The following is a 26495-nucleotide window of genomic DNA, read 5'->3' as shown; positions in this document are numbered from 1 at the left end:
GGTTCTTCTGTTTTCGTTTTAGTAACAAAATCATTTTGTTTAGTAGAAAGTTGGAAAGCAGAGCATGTACACTGAAGAATGTAACATCATTTATAATCTCACCACCTAGACAGATATAACTAAAATCATTTTGGAACACATTCCCAAGCTTTCTGCCCAAATGGACATTCTGACCCCAGAGAAGGTGTGGACACAGTAACCACACTGGAGATCTATGAAGACATTAAGCCAGGGTGACCACATAATTCATTATTCCAATACACTTCTAGGAGTGAAAGGACTTCTTTCTTTCCTTTCTCTATTAATAAGCCAAGAAAACATACTTAAATTGGGGCTATCCTTGGCAAACCCAAGTGTATGGCTGCCCTACATATCTGAATAGCTCAGTCTAGTGATTAGAAACCTCTACTTTAGAAACAGTACCATTCATCAGAAGAGGCTATGAATTATAAATTCTTCCCTAGCACAATTTATTTTTATCAACGGGCAAAAGTGGGAACAAGATAAATCTTTCTATATCCTCACAAATCCAAAATTTAAAGAAAAACATCTTAGAAAACTGCAATATAACTAGCATCAGAAAATGCAAAATAGAGCTGTATCACTCCTTCCTTAAATCAGAAAAAAAAATGTTGATCCAATTTTTTTGCACAGGAAGTCATTCAATAAAAACCATACAGAGAACAAAGGACTTTTTCCTGAATTATCAAGGCACCACTGAAGCAATATGTCCAGTTCTTCACACCCAAAATAGTGTATATTTTAGGGTTTTCTTCCTCCTTTAAGTAGGTCAGAGCCCTTAAGAAGGCTGGTGGGAAAAACAGCCTAAATATCAAAATACATTGTTTCAAAGAGACTCCTAGAAGCTGACAAGAAGTGATGAAATGAGAGGAAAAAAGTAAAAAATAATTAAAAGACTCTAATTCGACAGAAGCAGATATAACAACTGTACTCCACAATACAAAGCAACAAGAGAAAAACCATCAAGTATGGGAAAATCAGAGTACAGATTCAAAAACAATGATACATGGTTGATGAGAATAAGAAAGCCAGAGTCCCTTGAGCTAATTTTTTTCTCTCCATTTTAAACCAGATCTTGTTTTGTAGCAGCTTTTGCTTCTGGCTTTCTGTCTTAGTCAGCAACCGCCCCTTACCTACTGGCTATTATTATTTCCTTTCTCTCTCCTCCCAGGGCTCTCTTCTGAAGAGGAGTCCTGCTCACATTCCCTGCCTCCAATGGATCCTATTTTACCTACAGGAGAGTAAGTTCAGTCTCTGAATCAAATACTTGGGACTCAGCCTAAAAAGTCCAAAGTAAATTTTCTTATTAATTTACTTTTATCCTTTTAGATGGCGAAAGTGAAATAATTTTATTTGGAAGCAACACAGAACAAACACAACTTTAAAACATTTATTTAAACTGAATACCAAGAATACGGAAAAGGTATAAAAGTCATGTGAGGTACTACATATCATGCCTGGTTTGTAGAATTCCCTACGTATTAATCCTAGACAGAAATTACAAACAGGCAGGGACGAAGGGAAAGAGAGAGGGAGGGAAGAAGGAAACTTTTTTTTTAATTTTTTTAATTTTTTTTTATTTTTTTATGATAGTCACAGAGAGAGAGAGAGAGAGGCAGAGACACAGGCAGAGGGAGAAGCAGGCTCCATGCACCGGGAGCCCGACGTGGGACTCGATCCCGGGTCTCCAGGATCGCGCCCTGGGCCAAAGGCAGGCGCCAAACCGCTGCGCCACCCAGGGATCCCCAGAAGAAAACTTTTTTAATGTTAAAAGCCTAAACAGATCGTTATTTCAGAAAAGTACAGGATGAACTAGAAGCTGACCTTCGAACTTCACTCGTCTCTAAAAATGGAAAGATCGGGATCCCTGGATGGCGCAGCAGTTTGGCGCCTGCCTTTGGCCCAGGGGCGCGATCCTGGAGACCCGGGATCGAATCCCACATCGGGCTCCCGGTGCATGGAGCCTGCTTCTCCCTCTGCCTGTGTCTCTGCCTCTCTCTCTCTCTCTCTGACTATCATAAATAAATAAATTAAATAAATAAATAAATAAATAAATAAATAAATAAATAAATAAATAAATAAATAAATAAAAATGGAAAGATCGCTGAGGAATGAGAATACTGATTTGAAACGACATTTTTTTAAAGCACGTTTTTTCCTCATAAGTTGTATTTTAAAACATGCTCTTGATTTATTGGAGGATTTTTACTTACTAGAAAGGAAAATATTTACCTGATATTTACCCAAATGTTTACTTATCAGTATTTATTACCAAATATATGCATTTCCTGAATATTGGCTTAAGATGCTTAACTGAAGTAACCTTTGGCAGTACAATTCCAGTGCACAATCTACAGTGCCTTATTTTTATTATCATTTTGTTTGCTTTTTAAAGAATGATCAAGAACCAGTTTACCAAATTGGAGGAATGAATTAAAGGCAAAAAGATAGAACTGGAAGTGAAAGCACTGAAATGATGTCAGGATACAAAATAATTTTTTTAAAAGAGATTGTATAGTAAGGAAGGGATGTAAACTTTTGTAATTTTGCTAGTAAAGAACTCTAATTCTTTTTTTTTTATTTTATTTATTTATTCATGAGAGAGAACAGAGAGAGAGAGAGAGAGGCAGAGACACAGGCAGAGGGAGAAGCAGGCTCCATGCAGGGAGCCCGATGTGGGACTTGATCCCAGGTCTCCAGGATCATGCCATAGGCCGAAGGCAGGCGCTAAACCGCTGAGCCACCTGGGCTGCCCAAGAACTCTAATTCTGATACCAAAATTAGATGGTAAACAAACGAAGAGAACTATCAAGCTAAATTTACATATTCCTTCTCTGTGGCCTCTACCAGCCTACTATACGGTTAAATTCATGATTTCTCAACTGGTATACATTATTATATTTGTTTTATACAAGTACAGAAATGGGCCCAGAGAAGGTTACCTACTTGCCCAAGGTAAAGCAATTGAGTATAACTGGCCTGATTCCAAAGCGTGTGATCATAAAATACCACCCACTACCTCTTGAGCATAAACATTATCTCCTCAAAACCTCACAACTCCATGTGAGATGGACATTACCATCTTTATTTTAAAGATCAGGAAAACTGGGGCCCCTGGGTGGCTCAGTTAAGCATCCGACTCCTGATTTCAGCTCAGTTCATGATCTCAGGGTCACAGGATACAGATGGTCTGCCTGTCTCCCCGCCGCCCCCCTTCTCCCTCCTCTGTCTCTGCCTCTCTCATTCAGGAAGGAAGGAACAGAGGGAGGGAATGGAGAGAGGGAGGGAAGAGAAAAAGAGGGAGAATACCTAAGACATAGGTTAGGTAGCTTGGCAAGATTTAGTTTCTGGTTCATGGCTCCAGAGCCCATATACTCTTTCTAATATATCATGCTGTTTTCAATACTAAAAAGAAAAGTGATCCTGGCAGGACTAAGGTCAAGGAAGATTTGAACTTTTGTTGCCAAAGCCTCTCCCCTTCCTCCCTCCTTTCCCACATTGTCTTTCCCAACAAAATGATCAGACAATTCTCAAGGATTTACAGTATTATCAGTCACTCCTTCTACCAACCTTCTCAAACACATAACTGGAAAAGATTAAAGATATTAGAAGGAATTCTTCCCCCAAGAAAATGTTATCAGGGCAGGGCCACTGTCAACTGTCTGCCATAATTTGCATAATAACCTTACTCCAAGTCCAAGGACCAACTCATATATTGATATATTTTTATTTTATTTTATTATTCAGAGAGAGAGAGAGAGAGAGAGAGAGAGGCAGAGACATAGGCAGAGGGAGAACCAGGCTCCATGCAGGGAGCCTGATGTGGGACTTGATCCCGCGTCTCTGGGATCACACCCTGGGCTGGAGGCAGCGCTAAACCCGCTGAGCCACCAGGGCTGCCCTATATTGATATATTTTTAAAATAAAAAATTATTTCCCACTGTCATTTCTCTCATGCCATTATCACCTGATTTATGATGGGCTACATTTATAAGAGGAGTAACATCATCTCAAATGACCCTTCCAATTTAGAGCTCTAAGTTATCTCAAAAAATCTTCTCTTCCTTTGCCTGTTTGTGAGGAGAAAGAGGCGGAAAATTTATGGGGGTCGAGGGCACGGGGTGGGGGTTGTAGATAAAAACCCCACAGTAAGAAAAGCAAAGTCACTATTATTAGGGTCTACCGTACACACAAAGATCCACTCACAGGCACATACACAAAGTCCAATCTGAAACAAGCAACAAAAACAATCCAGAGCTTGTGCTGTGCCAACCCAAAATGAATCATCTATTTTTAGCACACATCCACTCAAGACAGGGCCTAGACTGGTCTGCAGCAGCCAAATGAGCAGCCAACTGGGCTCACCAATGAATCTCAAGGCAAGCAGATCTCTAATCCTTAAAAGTAACCTTTGGCTTGACTAGAGCCATGACCTGAACAGAACAACAGAAAGCTCTGATGGCTTTAAAGCTTGTCAAGGAAGTAGCATTTCAAATTTCAGAGGTCTACTTCCGCATTTTATTTATTTTGATAGAAGGAGTGGCCACAGTTCAAAAAGCCTGGACATCTTTACATTCTAATCTCAATTTTCCAAGTCTGTGGAAGTCATTTTATAGTTGAGGAACCTGAGAAGGAGCAAAGCTGACCAAGATTAAAATCAAAATCCTAAAGTCATTTACAAAACAACTTTAAATACTAAATGGTGAATTTGGGGCTGTGAACAAAAGTGGAGAATTTAAATAAACTCTGAATTTGAGGAAAGGTATAAAATTTTACATTTCAGTTATCAAGATTATAATTAATCTATAAATTAGAGCAAACTAACAGTAGTCGCAGTTCAATTGATTACTTAAAAATTTAAATGTGAAAAGCGGCATCAACAAAATTTCCTCAATCCAATCTAGGAAGCTGTGCCCAGTGTTCTCACCACCCACATCTGTCAGCTGCAAGGCAAAGAGAACTAGACCAAGAGGTAGCATACGCTCCAGTCCCAATTCGGCCAAGCAGCCAAGCATTAACGGGTAGGCCTCCAAGGCGCACGGCTCACCGGTAATTCAAACATCAGGTAAGTACTACCAGAAAGAAGCTGCTGGAGATCCCACCCAAGACAAAGCGAGTGCTTTAAGGTTTCCAGGGCGGGGGGTACAGAAACAAACACTTAATAAAGCTTTTCAGAAGAGAGTAAAATAAGGGGAGAATGCCCAATATTGTCTAATAAAAAAATACTTTTTTCTCAGAGAAAAACTTCCTTACTAATTGGGAAAGAAATTTTATTATTTTTAAAAAGATTTTATTTATTTATTTATTCATGAGAGACACGGAGAGAGAGGCAGAGACACAGACAGAGGGAGAAGCAGGCTCCATGCAGGGAGCCCAATGTGGGACTCAATCCCGGGACCCCGGGACCACACCCTGAGCCGAAGGCAGAGACACTCAACCACTGAGCCACCCAGGCACCCCATGGAAAGAAATTTTTAAAACTTTATTCAAATAAACATTTGCGCCTACTATACGGGCCAGAAGATGTGCTAGGTGCCAGGAACACATAGACGGATAAAGCTGTCTCGCATGGTCTTGTGGGGGTGACGGGCAGCTTCTCAGACAGATGTAGCAATGGCTTTCTAGGAGACACAAATGGAGAGAAGGGCCCTCTGCAGGGGTGTTGGAGGGAGGGGTAGCTCAAAGTGGGGATAGTATCAGAACCGTGAGGCCAGTGGGGCAAGAAGAGCACCTGTGAAAATGGCAAGGATGGAAAGATCAAGACAACAGGGCAGGAGGAAGTGCAGGTGGGGAGCACCAGTCAGCCTTGAGAAGGCCTTTTAAGTGTGTTTTAGGAATGTGATCCTGGAGGTGGCACAATGGGCCAAAGGGAGAGGCCGGTGGCAGTGAGGAAGGAGGCTGAGCAGCACTGGAGGCCAGAGGCACGGAGTTGCAGAGCACATGCAGCACACCAAGGTTGCAGGGGACACTCAGTTTGGAAAGAACCTGTGCAAGGGAACTAACAGGACCTGTGACCAACCAGATGTGGACTGGGAGGAAAAATGAGGCGCTCAGGCAGTGCTGAAGATCCTGAGTCTATAAAAAGTCATAAATCCTCAATTTTTAAAATTCAAATGAGCAGTACGACAAAAATTTTAGAGACCAAAGGACCATTCCCAGTCACAGTGGGCCTGTGCTCAGCCTGACAGTGGAGAAGCAACTGAGCAAGAAATCTGGCACAGAGAGGACGGTGGCTCCAGCAGCTGCTGCAAAGAGAAGCTTAAAAGGTAGATACACATTTGAACTTTGAACAATGCAGGGATCGAGGTGCCAACTCCTGTACAGTAGAAAACCCACACGTAACTTTTAACTCCCCCAAAAACTTAACTACTAAGAGCCTACTGCTGATGGAAACCTATACCCATAACCTAAACAACACATATTTTGTATATTATATACTATATTCTTACAATAAGGTAAAGAAAATGTTAAGAAAATCATAAGGAAAAAAAAGAAAATCATAAGGAAGAGAAAGTACTTTTAACAGTACTCATAGTATTGTTTAAAAAAAAAAAAAAAGGAAATCTGTTTACCAGTGGACCCACACAGTTCAAGCTGATGTTTTTCAAGGGTCTACTGTCCTCATCAGCAAAAACCCTATTTTCTGGGCTGAGATTAGGAAACTTCTTTCTATCCTTATATAGATCTTACAAATTTTCCTGTTGCCTGCTGCTTTCTTTCAGAGATATTTATGATGTCCATTTAAACCCACAGAGTCAGGATAGAAATTTAGCATTAACATTTAAGCACACAGGGTAATTTTTGTCCTTGATCCCGGAGCCCCTAAGGGCAGCCACACACCGAAAGGATTATTTATCCCCTCACCACCTCTACAATTACATTTTACAAGGCAGAAAAGTGAGGTACACATTGGCCATATAACCTGTGTACGAGCATAGTCAAGAAGGGTTAAACAAAATAAAGAGTTTGAGGGACACCTGGGTGGCTCAGTGGTTTAGCGTCTGCCTTCAGCCCAGGGCGTGGTCCTGGGGTCCCAGGATCGAGTCCCACATCAGGCTCCCTTCATGGAGCCTGCTTCACCCTCTACCTGTGTCTCTGCCCCTCTCTCTGTGTGTCTCTCATGAATAAATAAAATCTTAAAAAAAAAAAAAAGATAAAGAGTTTGGTTTACGGCAGTTAAATTTAAGGCTTCACAAGACATTTAGGTGGTGATGTGGGCCGGTGGATATCTATGTCTGTAGCTTAGAATGGAGAGCTAAGATATATATTTGGGAGTCACCAGCACACAGATGGTACCCAACACCATGGAAACAGATGAGATCATCTATGGAGAGAGTGCAGACTGACAGATCAAAAGACCTGGGACAGAGACCCCGAGGAAGGGCCACCGTGCAGATAAGGATGACTTTCTGTCCATCTTCTATCCCCATGTCTTCACTAACACAAAACCGAAACCTTTGGGTTTCTATGTATTTCCGCGCCATTTTAAGAGGTAAGGGGCACCTGACTGGCTCAGTTAGCAGAGTACCTGACTCCTGATCTTGGGGTTCTAAGTTTGAGCCCCACGTTGGCTGTACAGATTATTTAAAAATAAAAATCTTTAAAATAAAAAAATAAAAAAATAAAAATCTTTAAACCAAATAAATAAATAAAATCTTTTAAAAAGAATCAGGTAGGTGGTTCTTGGGAATTCCTGGGAATGCGAAGCACTAAGATACACAATGGTAAATGCTGGGTCCTGGTCCTCCTGGCATGGGCTGCAGCCTCCCTGATGGGTGTTCAAATTAAATGTATCATAGAGAAAAATGGACAGACTTGGTACCTCCAGCACTATGTGAACTAGAAACCAAAGCCATGTCTCCAGGGGCTCCTAACTACAGCACAAGGCTGCATGTTAACAAAAATCTTTCTTCCCACCATCAACCGTTTTTCTCTACAGATCAAGTACGAATCCATTCAGTGTCATAAAAAGGAGGCACTTTTTAAAGTCATCAGCTCTGTGGCTTTGGATGTTATCTCCAATCCAGGACCATACTGCTCTGAGGGCTAATTGCACAGGCTCCTGGAAAAAGTTCCAAACTCGGTGACCATTAGGCAAGAGTGAAAGATGAGGAGCAGGAGGAAAGAACGAGGAGCTTTCTGAACTGTGTCATTGATCATCAAAGTGCAGTAATACCTACACAGCTACTAAGAATCATTGAAGTACGAGAGAGAGAGAGAGAGAGAGAGAGAGAGAGAGAGAGAGAAAAGAAAAGAAAAAAGAAAGAAAGAAAGAAAGAAAGAAAGAAAGAAAGAAAGAGAAAGAAAGAAAGAAAGAAAGAGTTCTCATTTTACTGTTCAAAGTTTTTAACCATTAACTGAACAAAACAAAATACAACAGGACAGCTTAACGGTGCCTAACAACATATGTTACACAGTAGCTGAAATGAAGTCTGATTCTGGGTATCAGAAGTGATTGTACTATGACCTTTCTCACCTTCTGTAAAGGCTGCTACTACTTAAATGAAGCAGCTTCTGTAACTCCAGAAGGTCAAAGTCACTGTCTTCTTGCCTATAAAACTGCCTAATCCTCTTCAGACAGAATAGATCTGGGGTTAAACACCCCTTTTCAGGCCAAGGTGGGCAATAAAAGGGAAGAAGATAGCAAAAATGTGGCTTCTGTCCATGTGTGCCTGTCATCTATGCTTTGTTCCTTGGCCAAGATTGGCACCCCGAGTCTCACCACCTTATTGGTGCTTATCCACTGAAGCTGCACACAAGGAGTGCATATTCCTATGAAATGAATGCACCCCTGGGGCACCTGGCTGGCTCAGTCAGTAGAGCATGTGACACTCGATCCCAGGGTCAAGATTAAGCCCCACATTGGGTGTGGAGCCAACTTTGAAAAAAAGAAAATGACAATTCTGCTAATGTGGTGATTCCTTCTAACATTCCTTTCAGTAAGTGTATGATGTGGAATGACAGGAGACAGGAGAGTGACAGGAATGATGTACAAATCTTTAATTTCTTCACATGAGCTCTTGCTGTCCACAGGCTCTCAAAGCATGACCTTGTCACTGAGCTACATGTCATTCTAGTGTTCAAAAACACATCATTTTGTACCACGTGCCCTCACATGCAACAAATAATGCAAAGCAACACTGATCTGTTGCACCAGTGGAGCAAAGACTGGCTGTGCTGGGCTTACAGGGGACACAATGTTGGTCACCACACAGTAATTTCATACTCAGAGACATGCAGGATGTACCTCACGCACATGCAAGGTGTGATACTGCTGAACCCTTAGTGGGAATTTTTTTTTAATTTTATTTATTTATTCATGAGAGACACAGAGACAGGCAGAGACACAGGCAGAGTGGAGAAGCAGGCTCCCTGCAGGGAGCTCGATGCAGGACTCTATCCCAAAACTCCAGGATCACGCCCTGAGCCTCAACCGCTGAGCCACCCAGGAGTCCCCTTAGTGGGAATTCTTTTTTTTTTTTTAAAGGTTTTATTTATTTATTCATGAGAGACACAGGGAGAGAGAGAGAGAGAGAGAGAGAGAGAGAGAGAGGCAGAGACACAGGCAGAAGGAGAAGCAGGCTCCATACAGGGAACCCGACGTGGGACTCGATCCTGGGTCTCCAGGATCAGGCTCTGGGCTGAAGGCAGGCGCTAAACCGCTAAGCCACCCAGGCTGCCCTTAGAGGGGATTCTTAAGTGCAGAATCACAAAAAATATCAAATCATATGAGGTAACTAGAGAGAGCCTCATCTTGAGAAAAAATTAACTTCAGTAGATCTACTTTAAAACATTAAATTTAAAGAAATTTCTTGGAAAATGCTCAATTTGCATTTATCTAAAGAATCAGTACAAACAGATCCATCATAATATCTAGTCCTAAGAATCAGAAAGCCTTTAATGTCCTCCATAAAATGTGTGATTGCATTAAACTACCAGAAGGGTGAACCACAGATAAGCACTTCCATTTTTGTCACTTGCTGTTAAATATTTTATAGCACCTCTGAGAGAAGCAGGGGGTAATAACTGTATTTCTCTCCAGGAGCCAGCTGGACTGCCATGTCGGGCCCAAGCTAGCACCGAGAGCGTGGCTGCGCCATGGGCAGCAAGAGCAGCACCAGCTCCTTGAGAGCAGTGGAGGGACACAGTGAGAATGGCCTGGACACCGCACAAACACCATTTCTGGATTTGTTTACTTTCAAATATATACTTACATCTACCTTGATACGTAGCTACCACCACAGCAATAAATCCACCATCGATACACTCTCGCTTCAACTACAAAAATTCAGGGAATAAAGCAGATTATTAACCACAAAAATCCTGTAATCACGACCAACCATTATTTAACACAGAAAAAAATATTTAAGGTTTGACAGGCCAACCACCTATCTTTAGGACATCTCTATCCATCTAAACCAATAAGGAACCATCCTCTTTTTAAAATCTTGGAGACACTCTTCACAGCCTCTCTTGGTAATCCAGGTCAGTGTTTAATACTCAGAGCAACAAGGAATTCATCCACCCTCTGTCATTCAAATGGTAAATACTGCCATATTGTTTCTACTCCCTTCCAGAGCAAATGAGTAACATATTGCCACCAACTCTACAACACATCTTGCAACCTTTGATTCTATTCTAGAGGGAAAAATGCATTTCTTAAGACTTTCTTTAAAGACCTGACTTTATGCTCACAGGAGCATGTGCACATTCTAAACATGTGTGGAACATTTCCCTTGTTAAACCCTGTCAATGGCTCTTGGCAAACTTCAGCATTAAAACCCAAAAGCCTGGGGTGCTTGGGTGACTCAGTCCATTGAGCATCCAACTCTTGGTTTTGGCTCAGGTCATGATCTCTGGGTTGTGAGATCGAGACCTGCGTTGGGCTTCCCAATGGACATGGAGTCTGCTTGAGATTCTCTCTCTCCTTCTCTGCTTTCCCCTCCCCCTGCTTGAGTGCTCTCCTTCTCTTTAAAAAACAAACAAACAGGGATCCCTGGGTGGCTCAGTGGTTTAGCGCCTGCCTTTGGCCCAGGGTGCGATCCTGGAGTCCCGGGATCAAGTTCTGCGTTGGGCTCTTGGCATGGAGCCTGCTTATCCCCCTGCCTGTGTCTCTGCCTCTCTCTCTCTCTATGTCTATCATAAATAAATAAATATTAAAAAAACAAAAACAAAACTTTTAAAAATAAAAAATAAAATCCAAAATCCTTACCACTGCACCGAAGAATCCTTGTTGCCAGGGCACAATATTGTTCCATCCTCTTTCCCAGGCTCACAAAATTATCTAGAGTTCCCAGATAGTACTACAATGTTTCACTTCACTCTGGCTTCTCACATGCTATTTCCCCAGCCTGCAACACTAACCTGAGGACTGGGACTTCACATTTTAGCCCTCCCACTCTACAAAGCACATGCAATGCTGGCTCCCCCCCCCCAAAAAAAAACCCTCAAATTCTAGGAAAAAATGCAGTTTGCTAAAAAAAAAAAAATCCCAAGAAGATGATTAATTTTTACAATAAAGTCGGTGAATACTTAACTGAACAAGGCGAGTTGGTAAATCTGAATTCATGCGCATCTTTTAAAAAAAAGAAAAAAGGAAAGCCTACCATTGGTGCTGGGGGTTTTATCATCTGGCTGGGGTGAGAAGCTTCTATCATATAGCTTCTTGAAATTCCTTACAAAATTAAGATTCATTAAGAAAGACCTTAAGTATACCTTAAGTGTTTCATAAATGCTGACTGAATACAACAATCTACTGTGCCTTACAGTTTGTCAAAGTTGATTATATGGACTTCACTCTCACATATGCACACCCAGTGGACATGGAAGGTGTCACACTAACAGCTGGCTTTATTTGAAAGAAGAGCTAAGGGGGACACCTGGGTGGTTCAGTGGTTGCATGCCTGCCTTCGGCCCAGGGCGTGATCCTGAAGTCCTGGGATCAAGTCCCACATGGTGCTCCCTGCGAGGAGCCTGCTTCTCATCTTATGTCTCTGCCTCTCTCTGTGTCTCTCATGAATAAATAAAATCTTTAAAAAAAAAGAAAAGAGAGAAAGAGAGAGAGAAAGAAAAAAAGAAAGAAAGAGGAAAGGAAAGAAAGGAAAGGGAAAGGGAAAGGGAAAGGATTGGTCTACATCAACCATGTCAAGCATATTGTTCACCATCAGCTATACAACACTCAAAAAGAGACAACTGTGCGACTCCCAACTAAAAGTGTAAGCAAGAAGGTCCTTTACTACCAGTCAAGAGTGTCGTGCTATATCATTGTGGAAGCAACAAAACACTCCTGCCCAAGACCCTTAATAAGCTGGTATGCAAGTGATTCCATTTCTAAGACCAAGACTTAATAAAGAGAATTATGGCATATCCAACCATATGACGGACTCAGTACTATGCAGTCTTTAAAAATGATACCTAGGGGATCCCTGGGTGGCGCAGCGGCTTGGCGCCTGCCTTTGGCCCAGGGCGCGATCCTGGAGACCCGGGATCGAATCCCACATCAGGCTCCCGGTGCGTGGAGCCTGCTTCTCCCTCTGCCTATGTCTCTGCCTCTCTCTCTCTCTCTGTGACTATCATAAATAAATAAAAATTTAAAAAATATAAAAAATAAAAATAAAAAAAATAAAAATGATACCTAAAAAAAAATGAAGCTATAGGAGATTACTTAATAACATAAGAAAGGTTGCATGTGATAAATATAAAAAGCCAACTCCAAAGTAATTCATCAGTATGATACTGGGTTTTCCTGTCGATGGTAGTGACACTGTTAAAGTAGTTCTGCTTGATTTTTATAGATCTACTTACACTAAAACAAAATATTAAACTTGAAAAATGAATGATTTTCATGATGATAAAATGATAAAAGCATGAGTGCTTTTTGTGTCCTTTTTATCTGAATTTTCTAAAATGAATAAACTTATCTTCTGGGATATGTGAAAAGTATTACATTAAGGGGCACCTGGGGTGGTTTGTCTGGTTAAGCATCTGCCTTTGGCTCAGGTCATGATCTCAGGGTCCTGGAATGGAGCCCCACATCAGACTCCCTCTCTGCTTCTCCCCTTGACCGTGTACTCGTGTGCTTTCTCTCAAATAAATAAAACATTATATTAATCATTATGAAGTTAGACAAAAGGCTTATTTCTCCTGTAGGAACTAGTATATTTTCTTCTTATAGATAGTTCCCTTACTTTTTTCTTTAGTTTGTCTGTCAGGAAACTTAAAGTCCAATTTGCCAGTCACCATTAGCAGGTGCATAGCAAACGCCACGCATCTGGTAGAGTGGGCTTCTGACTACCGACCATCACAACCTTCAACTCTGACCTGCAATTTCTCTGATGCTTTTTTTATTTCATTGTAGATATTCTTCTAACTAGCCTCAAATCTTTTTTTTTGTGGGAGGAGTGTCAGTGAAGGGGGGAAAAGAGAGAAAAAGAAGGGAAAGGGGAAAGGAGAAAAAGGATGAAGTGACAGCTGCACAAGCAAGATACTGCTCTGCCTCTGTCATTTTCAGGTTAACTGATTGAAGTTATGTTCTACCATAGTGGGTACTTCAATAAATGTAGAATGAATGATGAACATAACACCTTCCCATTCGGATAAATTCACATCTTTCAGGGGCCCTTCCTACTTCAAACAGTTAAAATCTTCTTGAATTTTGGTATTTAGTATGTGGTTATTAGAGCAGTGATCACCAGTGTTTCTGCATATCTGAAACATCAGAAAAACCCAGAGACACACTTCTTAGTATAAAAATAGTTTGATTTGTATGCCTCCAAACTACAGATATTGCCTATAGTACCTACAGGTTTTGAAAAACCTTTACTATAAATTCACACAGGTCTGTGACTCACAGATTGTAAATCAATTTGCTTCAGCACAGAAGAAAAATGTTTACCATGAGCTGGATTTAGACGGCAGATATTCCCTTCTTTTAAGGCTGGTACGAGTTTTTGTTTTCTTAATTTGCGCCATCATTTAAAATGAAAGATCTGGGGCTCCTGGCTTGGCTCAGTCGGTGGAGTGAGCAACTCTTGGTCTCAGGGTTGTAGGTTTGAGCCCCTCACTGGGTATAAGGGTTACTTAAAACTAAAATCTTAAAAGATAAATAAAAAATGAGATATCTGACATAAAAAATTATCGATTACTAAAAATCACAAATGCTTTCAAAATTTAGCTTGTATTTCAACATAGCAGGTGATCAGCAGCCACCTCTTTATTCACTTATTTATTGTGGAGGACATGGGTTCTTTATAAACACATGATGTTGAAGACACAGGTCATTATAAAAACTGCATTACACACCTATGAGCAAAGGGACAGATGTATAACTATTCCAAGCACTGCAGAATTATGTAGCGTGTCTTTACATACCATATATTTGTGAGTACAGGCTCATTTATTACATTTACACACACACACCCTTCTATTATAAACTCTGGGTTTACAGAAGCTGGAACATCTTTAAATACTCTTTGCCACCTGTTTTTCACCTTTCCTGGGTTTTTTTTTTTTTTCTAATTAAGATTTTATTTATTTATTCATGAGACAGAGAGAGAGAGGCAGAGACATAGGCAGAGGGAGAAGCAGGCTCCCTGTGGGGAGCCCAATGCGGGACTCAATCCTGGGACTGACCCTGGGATCACACCTCGACCCAAAGGCAGATGGTCAACCGCTGAGCCACTCAGGTACCCTTTTACAATATCTTTTTTTTTTACGGTATCTTTTAATAACGTTTTTTGCGTTATTAAGTCTTCTGTCACACATTTTAATATCTGCATCACATTCCTTACACTGGATAAACTGTAACGAATTTAATACTCTCACATTGCAAATCATTTCATTTATTTCCAATAGCTTTGCTATCATAAGGTGCAGGGTAATTTACAAAGACCATCTTGTGTTTTATTTTTTGCCTTTGAAGAATAATCAGAAAGGTTGTTAATTCTCTGTGCTCCTTCTCCCCAGTTCTCACTCTCCTTCCTCTTTAATTGAAGTATAGCAGCAGCCACCTCTTTAGATGGGCTTGTAGTCTCTAGTGTTGTAGAGTCTGCACCTGGCCCTCATCACTCACTTAGAGTTGCCTTTGGTAGGCAAATGTATGTAACCCCTTCACCACACCTCTAGTCTTAATCTGCATCCACCCAAAATGCAATTATTGGTTATTTGTGATTTTTTCAAAAAAGTGCCAAGAGCATCTCACTGGAATGGCCCATGATCAGTGCTTAGCATCACCCACCCAAGACACTGACCAAGTTAGGGGAAGCCACCACCAAGGCCTCTTCTATAAAAACCCTATGCTCTTGTGCTCCTTTGCTGCTCCCTGATTTCCAAAATCACTGACTGGCTAGTGCACAGCAGCTGCTGATAAATGCTGGATGGACGGATGATGGATGGATGACAAATGTCATCTACATTAAAATTAGTCTTTACTTTCTTCCAGCTAGTGGCACCTAAAGAATTCTGATCCAAAGGGAATCTGCAATATGATTGTTAGAGGTAGAGTTATTTCTTATTATTGTCATTGTTATTCTTAAACTAGTTGTACACATTTGTGCAAACTTCCCTGATCTGCCATTTGGGAGGGGGAAGAGGAAGGGTAGTTCTCAAAGTGAAGAGGAAGTGCTGCTGTGGGTACACAAAATGATTATAGGTAATACTTGGGACTCGGTATTGAATTACAATGAATACTGAGAGAGTTATACTCTTTTCCCAACTTCTTTCAGGCTGATTATATCAAAGAGCATGTCTCACTTTGGTGCTAACACATATTTAAGCTCCTTTCTGACACTTGCCAATTTAATTTCCCTTGTAAACAGAGGGAGCATATGGCCAAGCCTAAAGCCTTTATCAGACAACAGAATCTAGACAGGATTTAATAGTAATTGTTTTTTTTAAGGTTCTGGTAGGGATTTCTTCTTAAAGAAAATTAACTTTAAAAAAAGCATTAAAAAATTTCTTATATATATTTTATCACAACTAAAAATAAGCAAAAAACATGTTATTAAGTAAATAACAGCAAAGGATAGAATGTAACCATAACAAAGAGCACAAGGTGATATACAAAATACTGATATTTGGGAAATAAGTGGCTACAGTTTGAAGTTACCAATTTGGCAAAGAGATGAAAAATGTTCAGATTTACTTTATATACATATATATTTTTAAAAATCTTATTTATTTATTCATGAAAGACAGAGAGAGAGGCAGAGACACAGAGGGAGAAGCAGGCTCCCCAAGACTCCTCCGGAATCACACCTGATCTGAAGGCAGTCAACCACTGAGCCACCCAGGCATCCCCAGATTTACTTTATAGTTTACATTATAACAAGTGTAAAAAAATAGAAGTAATAACAAATTGTGCATTTTTATAGTGACAGAAAAACCTACGATTTATAACCTGGACAGAGTTAAATTACCTTATCACTATAATTGACTATATATGATAATAAATATAACTATTATTGACTATATATGACTATGCTTTATTATACTTTATCACTCTAAGCCAATACCACAAAAATAAACGATTCACTATACCAAAAAAGTCTTCCCACAAAGTTCCCAATTGTAAGCTGCAGATGTTGATGTAAAATAAAAATATTCTGTATGAAAACACTTCTATATTTAAGGTCTTGAGTTGGTGGTGCTAATACTAAGTAAACCAGTAAGCAGACCACATGTCACTGATACTCCCCTCTGTCAAACAGCAGCTGTGACAAATGGTACAAAGGAGAGGTGCACAGTTCTGTCAGGACTTATAATGGGTGTAATCTGAACTATGCAGGCCTTCCATAAGATGGGAAGGATAAGAGCAGCAGACAGCAAAGCAAGGGGCCCATGACCAAAGTCAGACCAAAGGAGTCTGAGGCTAGGCTGGAGAATGTGGGTGCTCAGTGGCCCAGATACGCCCTTATGCCAAGAACAGTGGGAAGAGGGCTGAGGGTATTTAAAGTGGAGTGACCTGCCTGAGCAGATTGGTGTTCTGAAGAGTTGTGCTGCCTGTAATGTGGCAGGCCTCCAAAGAGGCATTAGGAAACAGAATCAAAGTTTAAACTGATAACAAAATAATCTAGAAATTACTGCATTAGACCACATAAATAATGACCAACAGGAAGGAAGCTCAGATAATTGTCTGAGTTTTTTGACAGAAATTAGAAGACAACAGTACACTTTTATTTAGGCCTATAGTACAGAACATTTTAGAAGCTATGATATAAAATATAGCACTATACAAATTTAACATTATAAAATGTAATATAAAACTGGAACACATCAAAAATGTCCTAATCTACTGGTCAGAACCAAGGTGGCCTATCTACCTCAAGGGTCTACGGAGGGGTTCTCAAGGGTGGGATGGCTGAGTACCAAGAACTGAGACCCTGATTACTTCCCCAGTTCTCACCTCAAGCTTTTCTTTAATGTTTTCTATGATAAGCTTCTAATAAGGCTTAAATGAAGAAATTCTGCTATTGAAACCAAGTCTGAAAACTAACGGTAACACCTGGGGCCTCCACAATTGGTCAGGGGTAGAGCGCAGTACCTCCGATGACTACACCTTACGATTCCCATTTGGTCTAAACTTCTAATTCTGATTTCCTTCATGAAAGTTGGTATTCAGAAAGTCCCTTATCTGCATCTAATTCTCCTCAAAAAGGCTCAAGCTACAGGTCACACTGGCACACCCACAAGAATTCTGACAGGAAGTGGGGAAGGGAACAGAAACGGGAAGGTAGGAAGGTAGAAAGGACGGATGGATACAGTAGCAAGCTCGCCAGGACCTGGAGCACAGCCAGGGCGAGTGCAGACTGGCATATTCACTTTAGAAAACTGGCAATGTCCGCTAACGCTTAGCAATTGCACGCCTAGGTACACACACAACAGAAACGCATCCTGGGTCCATTCCCCAAGACATATGTATACAAATGCTCACAGCAGCAAGATTCCTAACAAGCTGCAAATATCTCACATGCTCATCAATAGTAAAACAAATAAATAAAGCAAGGCACAAAGACATATGTATACAAATGCTCACAGCAGCAAGATTCCTAACAAGCTGCAAATATCTCACATGCTCATCAATAGTAAAACAAATAAATAAAGCAAGGCACACTCATTTGGTGAATTCTGCACAGCCACGACTGAGCCAACTCCCCCTAGACACAAAACACAAGTACATCTCACAGGTAAGAAGACAGCCCGAAAGCATGTACAGAGTGTTTCTATTTATATGTGATGCTCAAAAACAGATACAAATGAACAGTCATAGAAATAGAAATAACTTAATCTTTGCCTTAATACTAAGACCCAAAATGAATCCCAGTCTTAATATAGTAAGAGCCAAGAACTTTTATTAAGTAAACCTAGCAGAATATCTTAGTGATCTTGGGCTTAGCAAAGATTTTTTAGATACAACACATAAAACATAAACTACAGGGGCACCTGGGTGGGTCAGTGGTTGAGCGTCTGCCTTCAGTTCTGCCTTCAGTTCAGGTCGTGATCCTGGGGTCCTGGGATCATGTTCCACATCGGACTCCCCACAGGGATCCTGCTTCTCCCTCTGCCTGTGTCTCTACCTCTGTCTCGTGAATGAATAAATACAATCTTTAAAAATATAAATAAATAAATTACAAAAGAAAAAGAACCCAATAATTGGATTTCATAATGATCTGTGCACTTTCCCATACATATCTTCAATAACCATATTACTGAAAAACTAAATGACAACAGAAGAAAGCCTAAGGACTGAGGGGAGGAGACCACACAATCAGCTGCTGTCATCTTTTCTCACCACTACTCAGGCAAAGTGCGTCTCAAGTTCACCTGGCCCGGATACTCAGTCTGTGGCGTGAGGGTAAGAAAGGGAGAAGCCATCACCACCACCCGCCCCACCTTGTGAGCTGGAATGGGGAGAGGGGAGTACAATGAAGAGGGAGTTTTTTTTAAGATTTTTTTTTTTTTAAAGTAATCTCTACATCCAACATGGGGTTCGAACTCACAACCCCAAGATCAGGAGTCCCACCTCTACCAGCTGAGCTGGGCAGGCACCCCACAAGAGGGCACTTTTTATAAAATCTGTCTTCATCCTGCCATGACTACCCTTAGTTCACCACAGATACATGAAGGAAAATATACTCAACCTAAGAGCAAATAAAAGACACTTTGATCCTGGATCCTTTTCCACTGAATATCCTTTACTTACTTATCTCTCCCATCCTGATTTAAAAAAATTTTTCCCTCTCCATTCCCCTTATTCTTCCAGGCTTCTCTTTTGCTTTCTGCAACCACGCATCATTATCATATGCCCTTTTTCCTTCACTGAAGAGGCTCCAAAATAAGAAAAGGAATTAAAATACACACACAAAAATAGCACAGGTTCTTTGTGTGTTTCAAATGCCCTTCTTGTCCTGGGGTAGGGACAACAATCTCTATCACTTCTCACCAATCCTGTTTATACAAAATTGGGAGAACATAGAACACAGCGTAAATATTTTTGTGATACTTTCTCCCTCTTCCTTTCTCTCTTCTCCTGAAAAAGGTAGATAACAATTTATAAATTCAAGTAATTGCTAATTATGTGATATGCTAATGACGTACACTACCACTTATTATCTATTACAGTATAAAGACCCCTCTAACACCCAAAAATGTCAAACACATAACACAACACAACACAACACACACACACACACACAATGATCCTTTTGGTATCCAGTCCTTGAGAAAGTGCAAACCTAATGGACACTACTAGTTAGTTAACTTTAGATTGACTATGAACTTTATTAATTACAACAAAAACATTTACATTTCACAAGTACAGATGTGGGCAAAGCTTTCTGAGTAAAGAGGTTCCCAGCTTCTCAGGACCTTCCCCTCACGAACTCCTCAGCCCTCCTGGAGTCCTCATGGAAAGACTCAGAATCCTCATTCTGAGCACCCTGGGCTCAACTCTTCTTCACTGAATAAGAATTGTCCAAATTCTGACAAAAAGTTTAATTCAGCTCCTTCTGCTCACTGAGCATCTTTTGGGGATGACGTGTCAGAGTCCTCCCCACAGCTAATCCTTGTGTGCACACACACACAAACACACACATTCTGTCTCTCTCTCCCCCTCCCTGCCTCCTCCCCTTTCTTCCTCACTTAGAACTCTTATTTGGAAATGTGTAATAAATGATTACTACCTTTTTGCTAGCTATTATCATGATTACTACTCCTTTTCCTCCTCTTCCCCACCCACTCCACCCCATAAATTTCCAAATCTCAGAAGTGAGATTGGGTTCTTATGGCTAAGTCCAGAAGAAACAATAACTTGAAAAGCTAGTTTTTGTTTTTTTTTTTTTATCAAATAAATGTAGACAGCTTTCTTTTTTTCATTAAATGGGAGTAGGTAAGGAAGTAAACCTGCATCTGGTCCTCTCACTGCCACATTTAAGATGAATACATTCATTCATTCAACAGTCAGCAATTAAAAAGCTGATACTCATAATAAGAGCTGCTCCTCAAGTCTGCAGAAAGGGGCCCTCCTACAATGGATACAGGTTCCCATAAATGGCACTAACATACAAATCAGGCATCATGTGGGGTTTTTTTTTTTAACTCATTCAATAATGTTCTCTATCCTTAATTTAAAAATTGAGTAAGTTAACATTTTCCTCTTTCTCCAAAGTATAAACCAAAAAACAGAATTATAACTTTCTGTCACCACGTTGGATTTTCTCCTATGAGTCAGCCGTTCATGCCTCCCTACCAAACAACATTCAATGGGCCTCCACTATTCTGTTAAAGGTAAAAATACAATCTTTTTTTTTTTTTCAAGATTTTATTTATTCATTCATGAGAGACACAGAGAGAGTGGCAGAGACACAGGCAGAAGGAGAAGTAGGCTCCATGCAGGGAGCCTGATGTGGGACTCGATCCCAGGACCCTGGGATCATGACCTGAGTCAAAGGCAGATGCTCAACCACTTAGCCACCCAAGTTCCCCAAAAATACAATCTTAAATTTCAAGGTGGTATTGAGATTTATTAAGAAAATATATCTCCTCATTTAAGCTCCAAAACAACACTGAAAATTCCATAGATTGCTTCAAATTAGATTTGTATTTCTCAATGAAGGATCCTAAGTCTACAAAAATAAATTAGGTTTAATTTTTTTGTTGTTGTTTCTCCCATTTTACAAAACTGAAGAAGAATTAATTCAACTAACAGTAGCTGTCATACAGGACTAGCAATTCCCATTAAGCAGGTTAAAAATACTAGATGGAAAAATTATTAGAAATATCGCATCACTGTTTATTGTCTTGTTCTTAGAAATGTTGCTTTTCTACTGGATGGCCTGAAATATCAAAAGATCATTCTATCCTGCAGACAGTGAACAGAATCAATTGTGGCAAATGGTAAGTTTTGGTTTCTTGCAAACAAGTAGCTTCTCCCTTCTTTTAAAGAGGATGGGATTTCTTTATTTTTACCAAAAAGGGGGGGAGGGTACTGACCATATGTAAATTCCAAACAGCTTTAGGACTTAAGGCCATGATTCAAACAGCTAAAATTTTTAAAAATCTAGGACTTTTTCAAAGTTTAAGTAACTGGTGAACAAGGAATTGAAGAATGTGATGTAATGTTACATGATACTATAAGCTATTAAATTCATGGGCAGGATACATAGCATTACTAGGCCATGAATTTTTTTTAACTTCATATTCTTGTTTCTCAAGTTCTTTCAAACACATTAAAAAGAGAAAAGATTTGACTACTCATTATTGCATGCCTTTAAGGAAGGAGGAAAAAAGGAATGATTTCTATTTTTAAAATTAATATACATTAATGAAACAACTTCTATGTTTGCAAAGTGTTGGCTGACCCATAAGCTACATTTATCACTCATTAAGTCAGCATATCACAACAGCCATATGTATGTCTAAATACCCCCAAAAGAATAACTAACAAAGCAAGTAAGCTCTGGTAAAACTGTGTATAAAGCTGTCACAAGCATAGTGGCTGATTTCTAAACTTTAAAACCATGACCACATGCATCCTTCCTTTCCATCAAATTTAACTACAAGAGCTTAGGTAAAAAGACTTAAAAAATAATAAATAACAGTAACAATAATAAAATTTAAAAATGTAATCTCCAAAATATTTTAGAATCTTTCCTTAAAAGAATGTATTGTAACCACAGAAACCTCACCCATTCCTAACTTGTTTCTAATATTCATCCATTCTGTCCAGTCTTCAATTTGTCAATAGAGAATTCATGCTACTCAAAAGAGCTAACATAATTATTGCTACCATCCCACTGAGAATGCTCTTCCTGGTAACAAAACTCCGACATTACAGTTGGCACCCGGACCGCTCACTATTTACACCACCACCCTCTCCCCTTCCTATCACCACCATTTTATTGGCAGAACATTCACAAGGCTCAAGATTGTTTTTCATCTCAGCAAACAGAATGTTCAAAATCAGATGGCTAGCCACTGACCCAGAGTTAGAAACTACATAAAGATAAACACAAATGTGAATAATTTTTTCTATTTTCAATCCCTAAAGAAAGCAGTTAACATCTTATTTGTAATGCTCTAAATTACAGCCAGGAGCCTTTCACCTAATTACACTAATAAATCGATTTAATGTCATCATTTTGCCATCAGATCACGTCCTCCATACACTACTGTACTTGAATTAAATCTTTTACCATGGTAGGTTCTTCACCTCCTTTTTTTTTTTACCAGTGCTTTTCCTCTTATCATTTCTCAACTACTAAATCATGTCTCCATAACATTTCCCTAAATATTAAATCTGTGAACAAAAAAAGATAACCTGAAAACTAACCACAGGGGAGACAAATCAACACACCTACAATACAAAATAAAAAACATGAAGTATAAACTATTAGATAACCAAGGGAAAGGCAAGCATCAACTGTATGCTCAAGAACCTTGATTTAAAACCTTATGTAGTATACACAATTTTGGCAAACAGAAGTGAACACAATATTTACGTATCAAAATGGTCAACTATATGGCCTCATTTCTGGCTTGAGATAAAAATACCTTAATTCCATTTATTAAGTAAAATAACCATTTTTAAGAAAATATCTCCTTACAGGTATAATCATTTGATTGACAGATAAAATAATTGCTTTAAAAACACTTCTGAGTCATTTTGTCCTTACCTGCAGGCACGAACCATTACTGCATGCAGTGACTGTTCCATTTCCTAGCACAGACTTGAAGAAGCATCATATCTCTCTCTCAGAATGTGACTAATCTGTGGGTTTGCAATTCCTAAGCTATTTACAAATGGCACTCCCTTTCCACATAAGAAAATATTTATTATAACCAGAAGCCAAGTATTTTTAAGCTAGATCTTACAAATAATGGTGGTAATTTTGTTTAGCAACAACCTCAAAATATAGGAAGAAAATCTAATACTAATATTTCCTTAAAGAAAGCAAAATTTTTGTTTTGCAGCTCAGTAAATTCTTTTTATAAAGCCTTCAACAGCTGTCACACATGAACTAGCGCTCTGCTGTACAGGCTGCAGCTGATTAGGCTTCACTATTTTCTAAAAAATCAATCACCCTTTGTAAAAGCAGAAGAGCCTGCCCAAAGACACATCTTCCATACACCACAACGACCAGCATGCAGTACAGTACATTCTACAGCAAACTTGACAGGAGAGAAAACACGTCCTGGTCTGCTTCTTAGCAGGGCTACAGCACTGATTGTTCATGCAGGAGATGCAGCTGTACCTTTCTGAAGAGGACGACTTCTCAGAGTTTACTGACATCAGCAGCTCAATCTTCTGCTTGATTTCTGGAAAAATCAGAAAAGATTCACAACCAGGATTGCCTGCCCTTGCTTCCAAGCTTTATATCAACAGATTTGTCGTCTCGGATCCCTTTTGTTCAAAAAGAGGCCCCGAGATTCGCAGCACTTCTGTTAGGACTGGGATTCGACGGTGCTATAAAGGGAAAGGCTCCAGAGGCACCAGGCCTTGCTGAACTATGCACATGACTGTTTATGAAAGCAGGACGTACCACTTCTTTTAAGCAGAGGGGGGTTTTCGTTTTTAAGGTAGAACTGGCACGGCCCTACAGGAAGATTTCAAGTGCAGCGAATTACAACACAAACAAGAAACGCCAGCCACTGCATTTGATACCCTAGAGCATCTGAGAAGCCCAGGTAATGAAGGTGTGAGTTGTGAAGAGCAGATGTGCAACCCTTGGCGACTACCACTTCACCAGCCCTGAAAAATATGGCTCAGTGAATCATTTTTGTCACTTAAGAATGAAATATTAAACCAGAACCCCAATTTATATAGATTGAAATTTTTTAAATCTTTGTTCCAATTTCTTGGTTGTCTTTAATTGAAGAATATGCTTAATATCTAGTCCCGAACTCCTTTAGAAAAAGACTTCTATTTTACACCTTAATTCTCCCCTCCTCCTTCTCAGTACAGCACAAGTGAACAGCAACACCCAGTCACCGAGCAGATAATATACTTGTCCTTTTAGGAAAGGACTGACAATGCCATCTGCAACAGGAATGTAAGTGCCAATTTAATTTAATTAAAAGAGAATTGCTGATATTGATTTGGGGGAAAAAAAGATAACAGACTAAAAGGGAGGGAGGGGTAAAAATAAAGGGGGGGGACTTTTAAAATACTAGTGACTAACCTAAAAGCACATAATTTTACGGGGGAAAAAAACTAACATAGTGCCATTACCCAAACTATTTCACATGTAAAGCTATTCTCCTATTTGTAAATGTGCTTCCCTATGCATAATAAAAGTTCACACAGGAAAAAAAAAAAAAAAACCTGGCCACTGAAATACTACTATAGACAGTCTCAGGATTTCAAAGTAGACCTCAATAGTTTTGGATTTTTTTTTTCTAGGTGTAAAATCTTAAGTTTTTAAGAATCTCAACTACAGAAATCAAAGGAATCTGAAAAGATGTAAAAGAAAGTGGGAATAAAAATTAGTTGCATAAAATACAACGGGCCTGTTCAGAAACAGCCTTTCAGTGTTGTTAAAGGATTTTCCTAATTGTTTAAGCTAACGACTTCATCCAATGGGCGCTATAAAACCGGCATGAACATCTGATGAGAGATTAGAATTTGCCACAGGCTGTGGCCAAACTACCTAACCACTGGGGAGAGCACAGCGCACGGTGGTTAAACGGAGATGATGATGATGAAACTTACCTTGAGGATTCTTACGTGGATTGATACAGCCGGGCACCAGGTGCCATGGTAAATGCCCCTCCCACCGGTTTCAAAAGAGCACAGTGTGTAAGAGCTCGGGCTCACCGCTGTGGATTTGAAGGCAGGCTCCCCCCAACATTTTTAATAGCCATACGACCTTGGGGAAATTACTTAGACTTTTTAAAAGCCTCTATCTCCTCTCCTATAAAATGGGGATCATAACTGCTCATAAAGAGCTGTTGTGAGGATTTAATGAAATACAGTATTCGATGACAGACGTGCAGATGTAGGGTCGTGCCTGACATGTAGTCGGCCCTCTGGGTCTACTGCTGGGGAGCGCCTAGCAAAGGACAGTAATCCTCAACAAATATTTGTTGAATGAGTTAATGAGGTACACTAACTAGGTCTGTCCTATTTGAAACCGCTTTTCCAGTTTTCATCCACCTTCTCCCCTTACTATCAACCACAATACACCTTTTTATCACTATAGTTTGATTATATGTGGGAATTTAACTTTATAATCTGCATCTCCGCCTCTCCATCTAGAGAGTTATTCTCAGTTTATCAACTAGCCAAGTCAGAAACAAGGTTACACTTGAATCCTTCTTCACTGTGGTAATTGTTCATTCCAAAAAGACAAACAAATTCACACTTTGGTATACAGATGATCTGTGTGTGTAAGCTCAAAGACCCCAAGCTTAAGTGCCTCTGGCTGGCTCAGTCAGTTAAGCATCTGACCCTTGGTTTCAACTAGGGTCATGGTCTCAGGGTCGTGGCTTCAAGCCCAGGGTCAGGCTCTGTGCTCAGCACAGAGTCTGCTCATCCCCTCTTGTTCCTCCTCTGTGCGTGCACGCACACACTCTAATAAATAAAATCTAAAAAAAAAAAAAAAAAAAAAAAGACCTCAAGTTTAAACTGTACAGCTCTCAGGAAGTGTATAAACATTTGAAAGGAAAGTTAAAGCTTTCAGAGCTCTAAACCAAAAGGGTTTCCAATAATATATGGACAAGTTTCTAATATCATTTTCACATTTTCTTCAAACCTTCAGATTTGTTTCTAACTCCTGAAGGACTAAAATGTTTAGGAATTTTCACAAACACTCCAAACACTATGTTAATGTATTGCGTACCCTCTGAGATCCATGTATCCCATCTATCCTACTATCTACTCCTCCTTACCAATACCATCCATGGTCTGATTACTCTGCACATTCATTAAGGACTCTAGAAGCCATGTCAATGAGTCTTACTCCACTATAATACATGCTATA

The 26495-nt window shown here is 39.8% G+C and overlaps 1 protein-coding gene across 5 annotated transcripts in view; it reads right to left on the bottom strand.

Annotated features, from left to right (window-relative positions):
• The window catches only part of SRPK2 (SRSF protein kinase 2), a 239137-nt gene that overhangs the window by 113012 nt on the left and 99630 nt on the right, over nt 1-26495 (bottom strand). Inside the window, exon 2 of one of the 5 annotated variants that reach the window (XM_055301173.1) lies at nt 23769-23832. The exons of the other annotated variants lie outside the window; for them this stretch is intronic. Within the exon in view, the coding sequence (XP_055157148.1) occupies nt 23769-23806 (38 nt within the window). The 5' untranslated portion in view covers nt 23807-23832. The remainder of the gene's footprint in view (nt 1-23768; nt 23833-26495) is intronic. 5 annotated transcript variants of the gene reach the window in all.

The sequence above is a fragment of the Nyctereutes procyonoides genome, unplaced genomic scaffold (genome assembly GCF_905146905.1).
Source record: "Nyctereutes procyonoides isolate TBG_1078 unplaced genomic scaffold, NYPRO_anot_genome, whole genome shotgun sequence".
Lineage (NCBI taxonomy): Eukaryota > Metazoa > Chordata > Mammalia > Carnivora > Canidae > Nyctereutes > Nyctereutes procyonoides.
The sequence above is the reverse complement of the archived record's forward strand: the minus strand, read 5'-3'. Positions and strand labels throughout refer to the sequence as shown.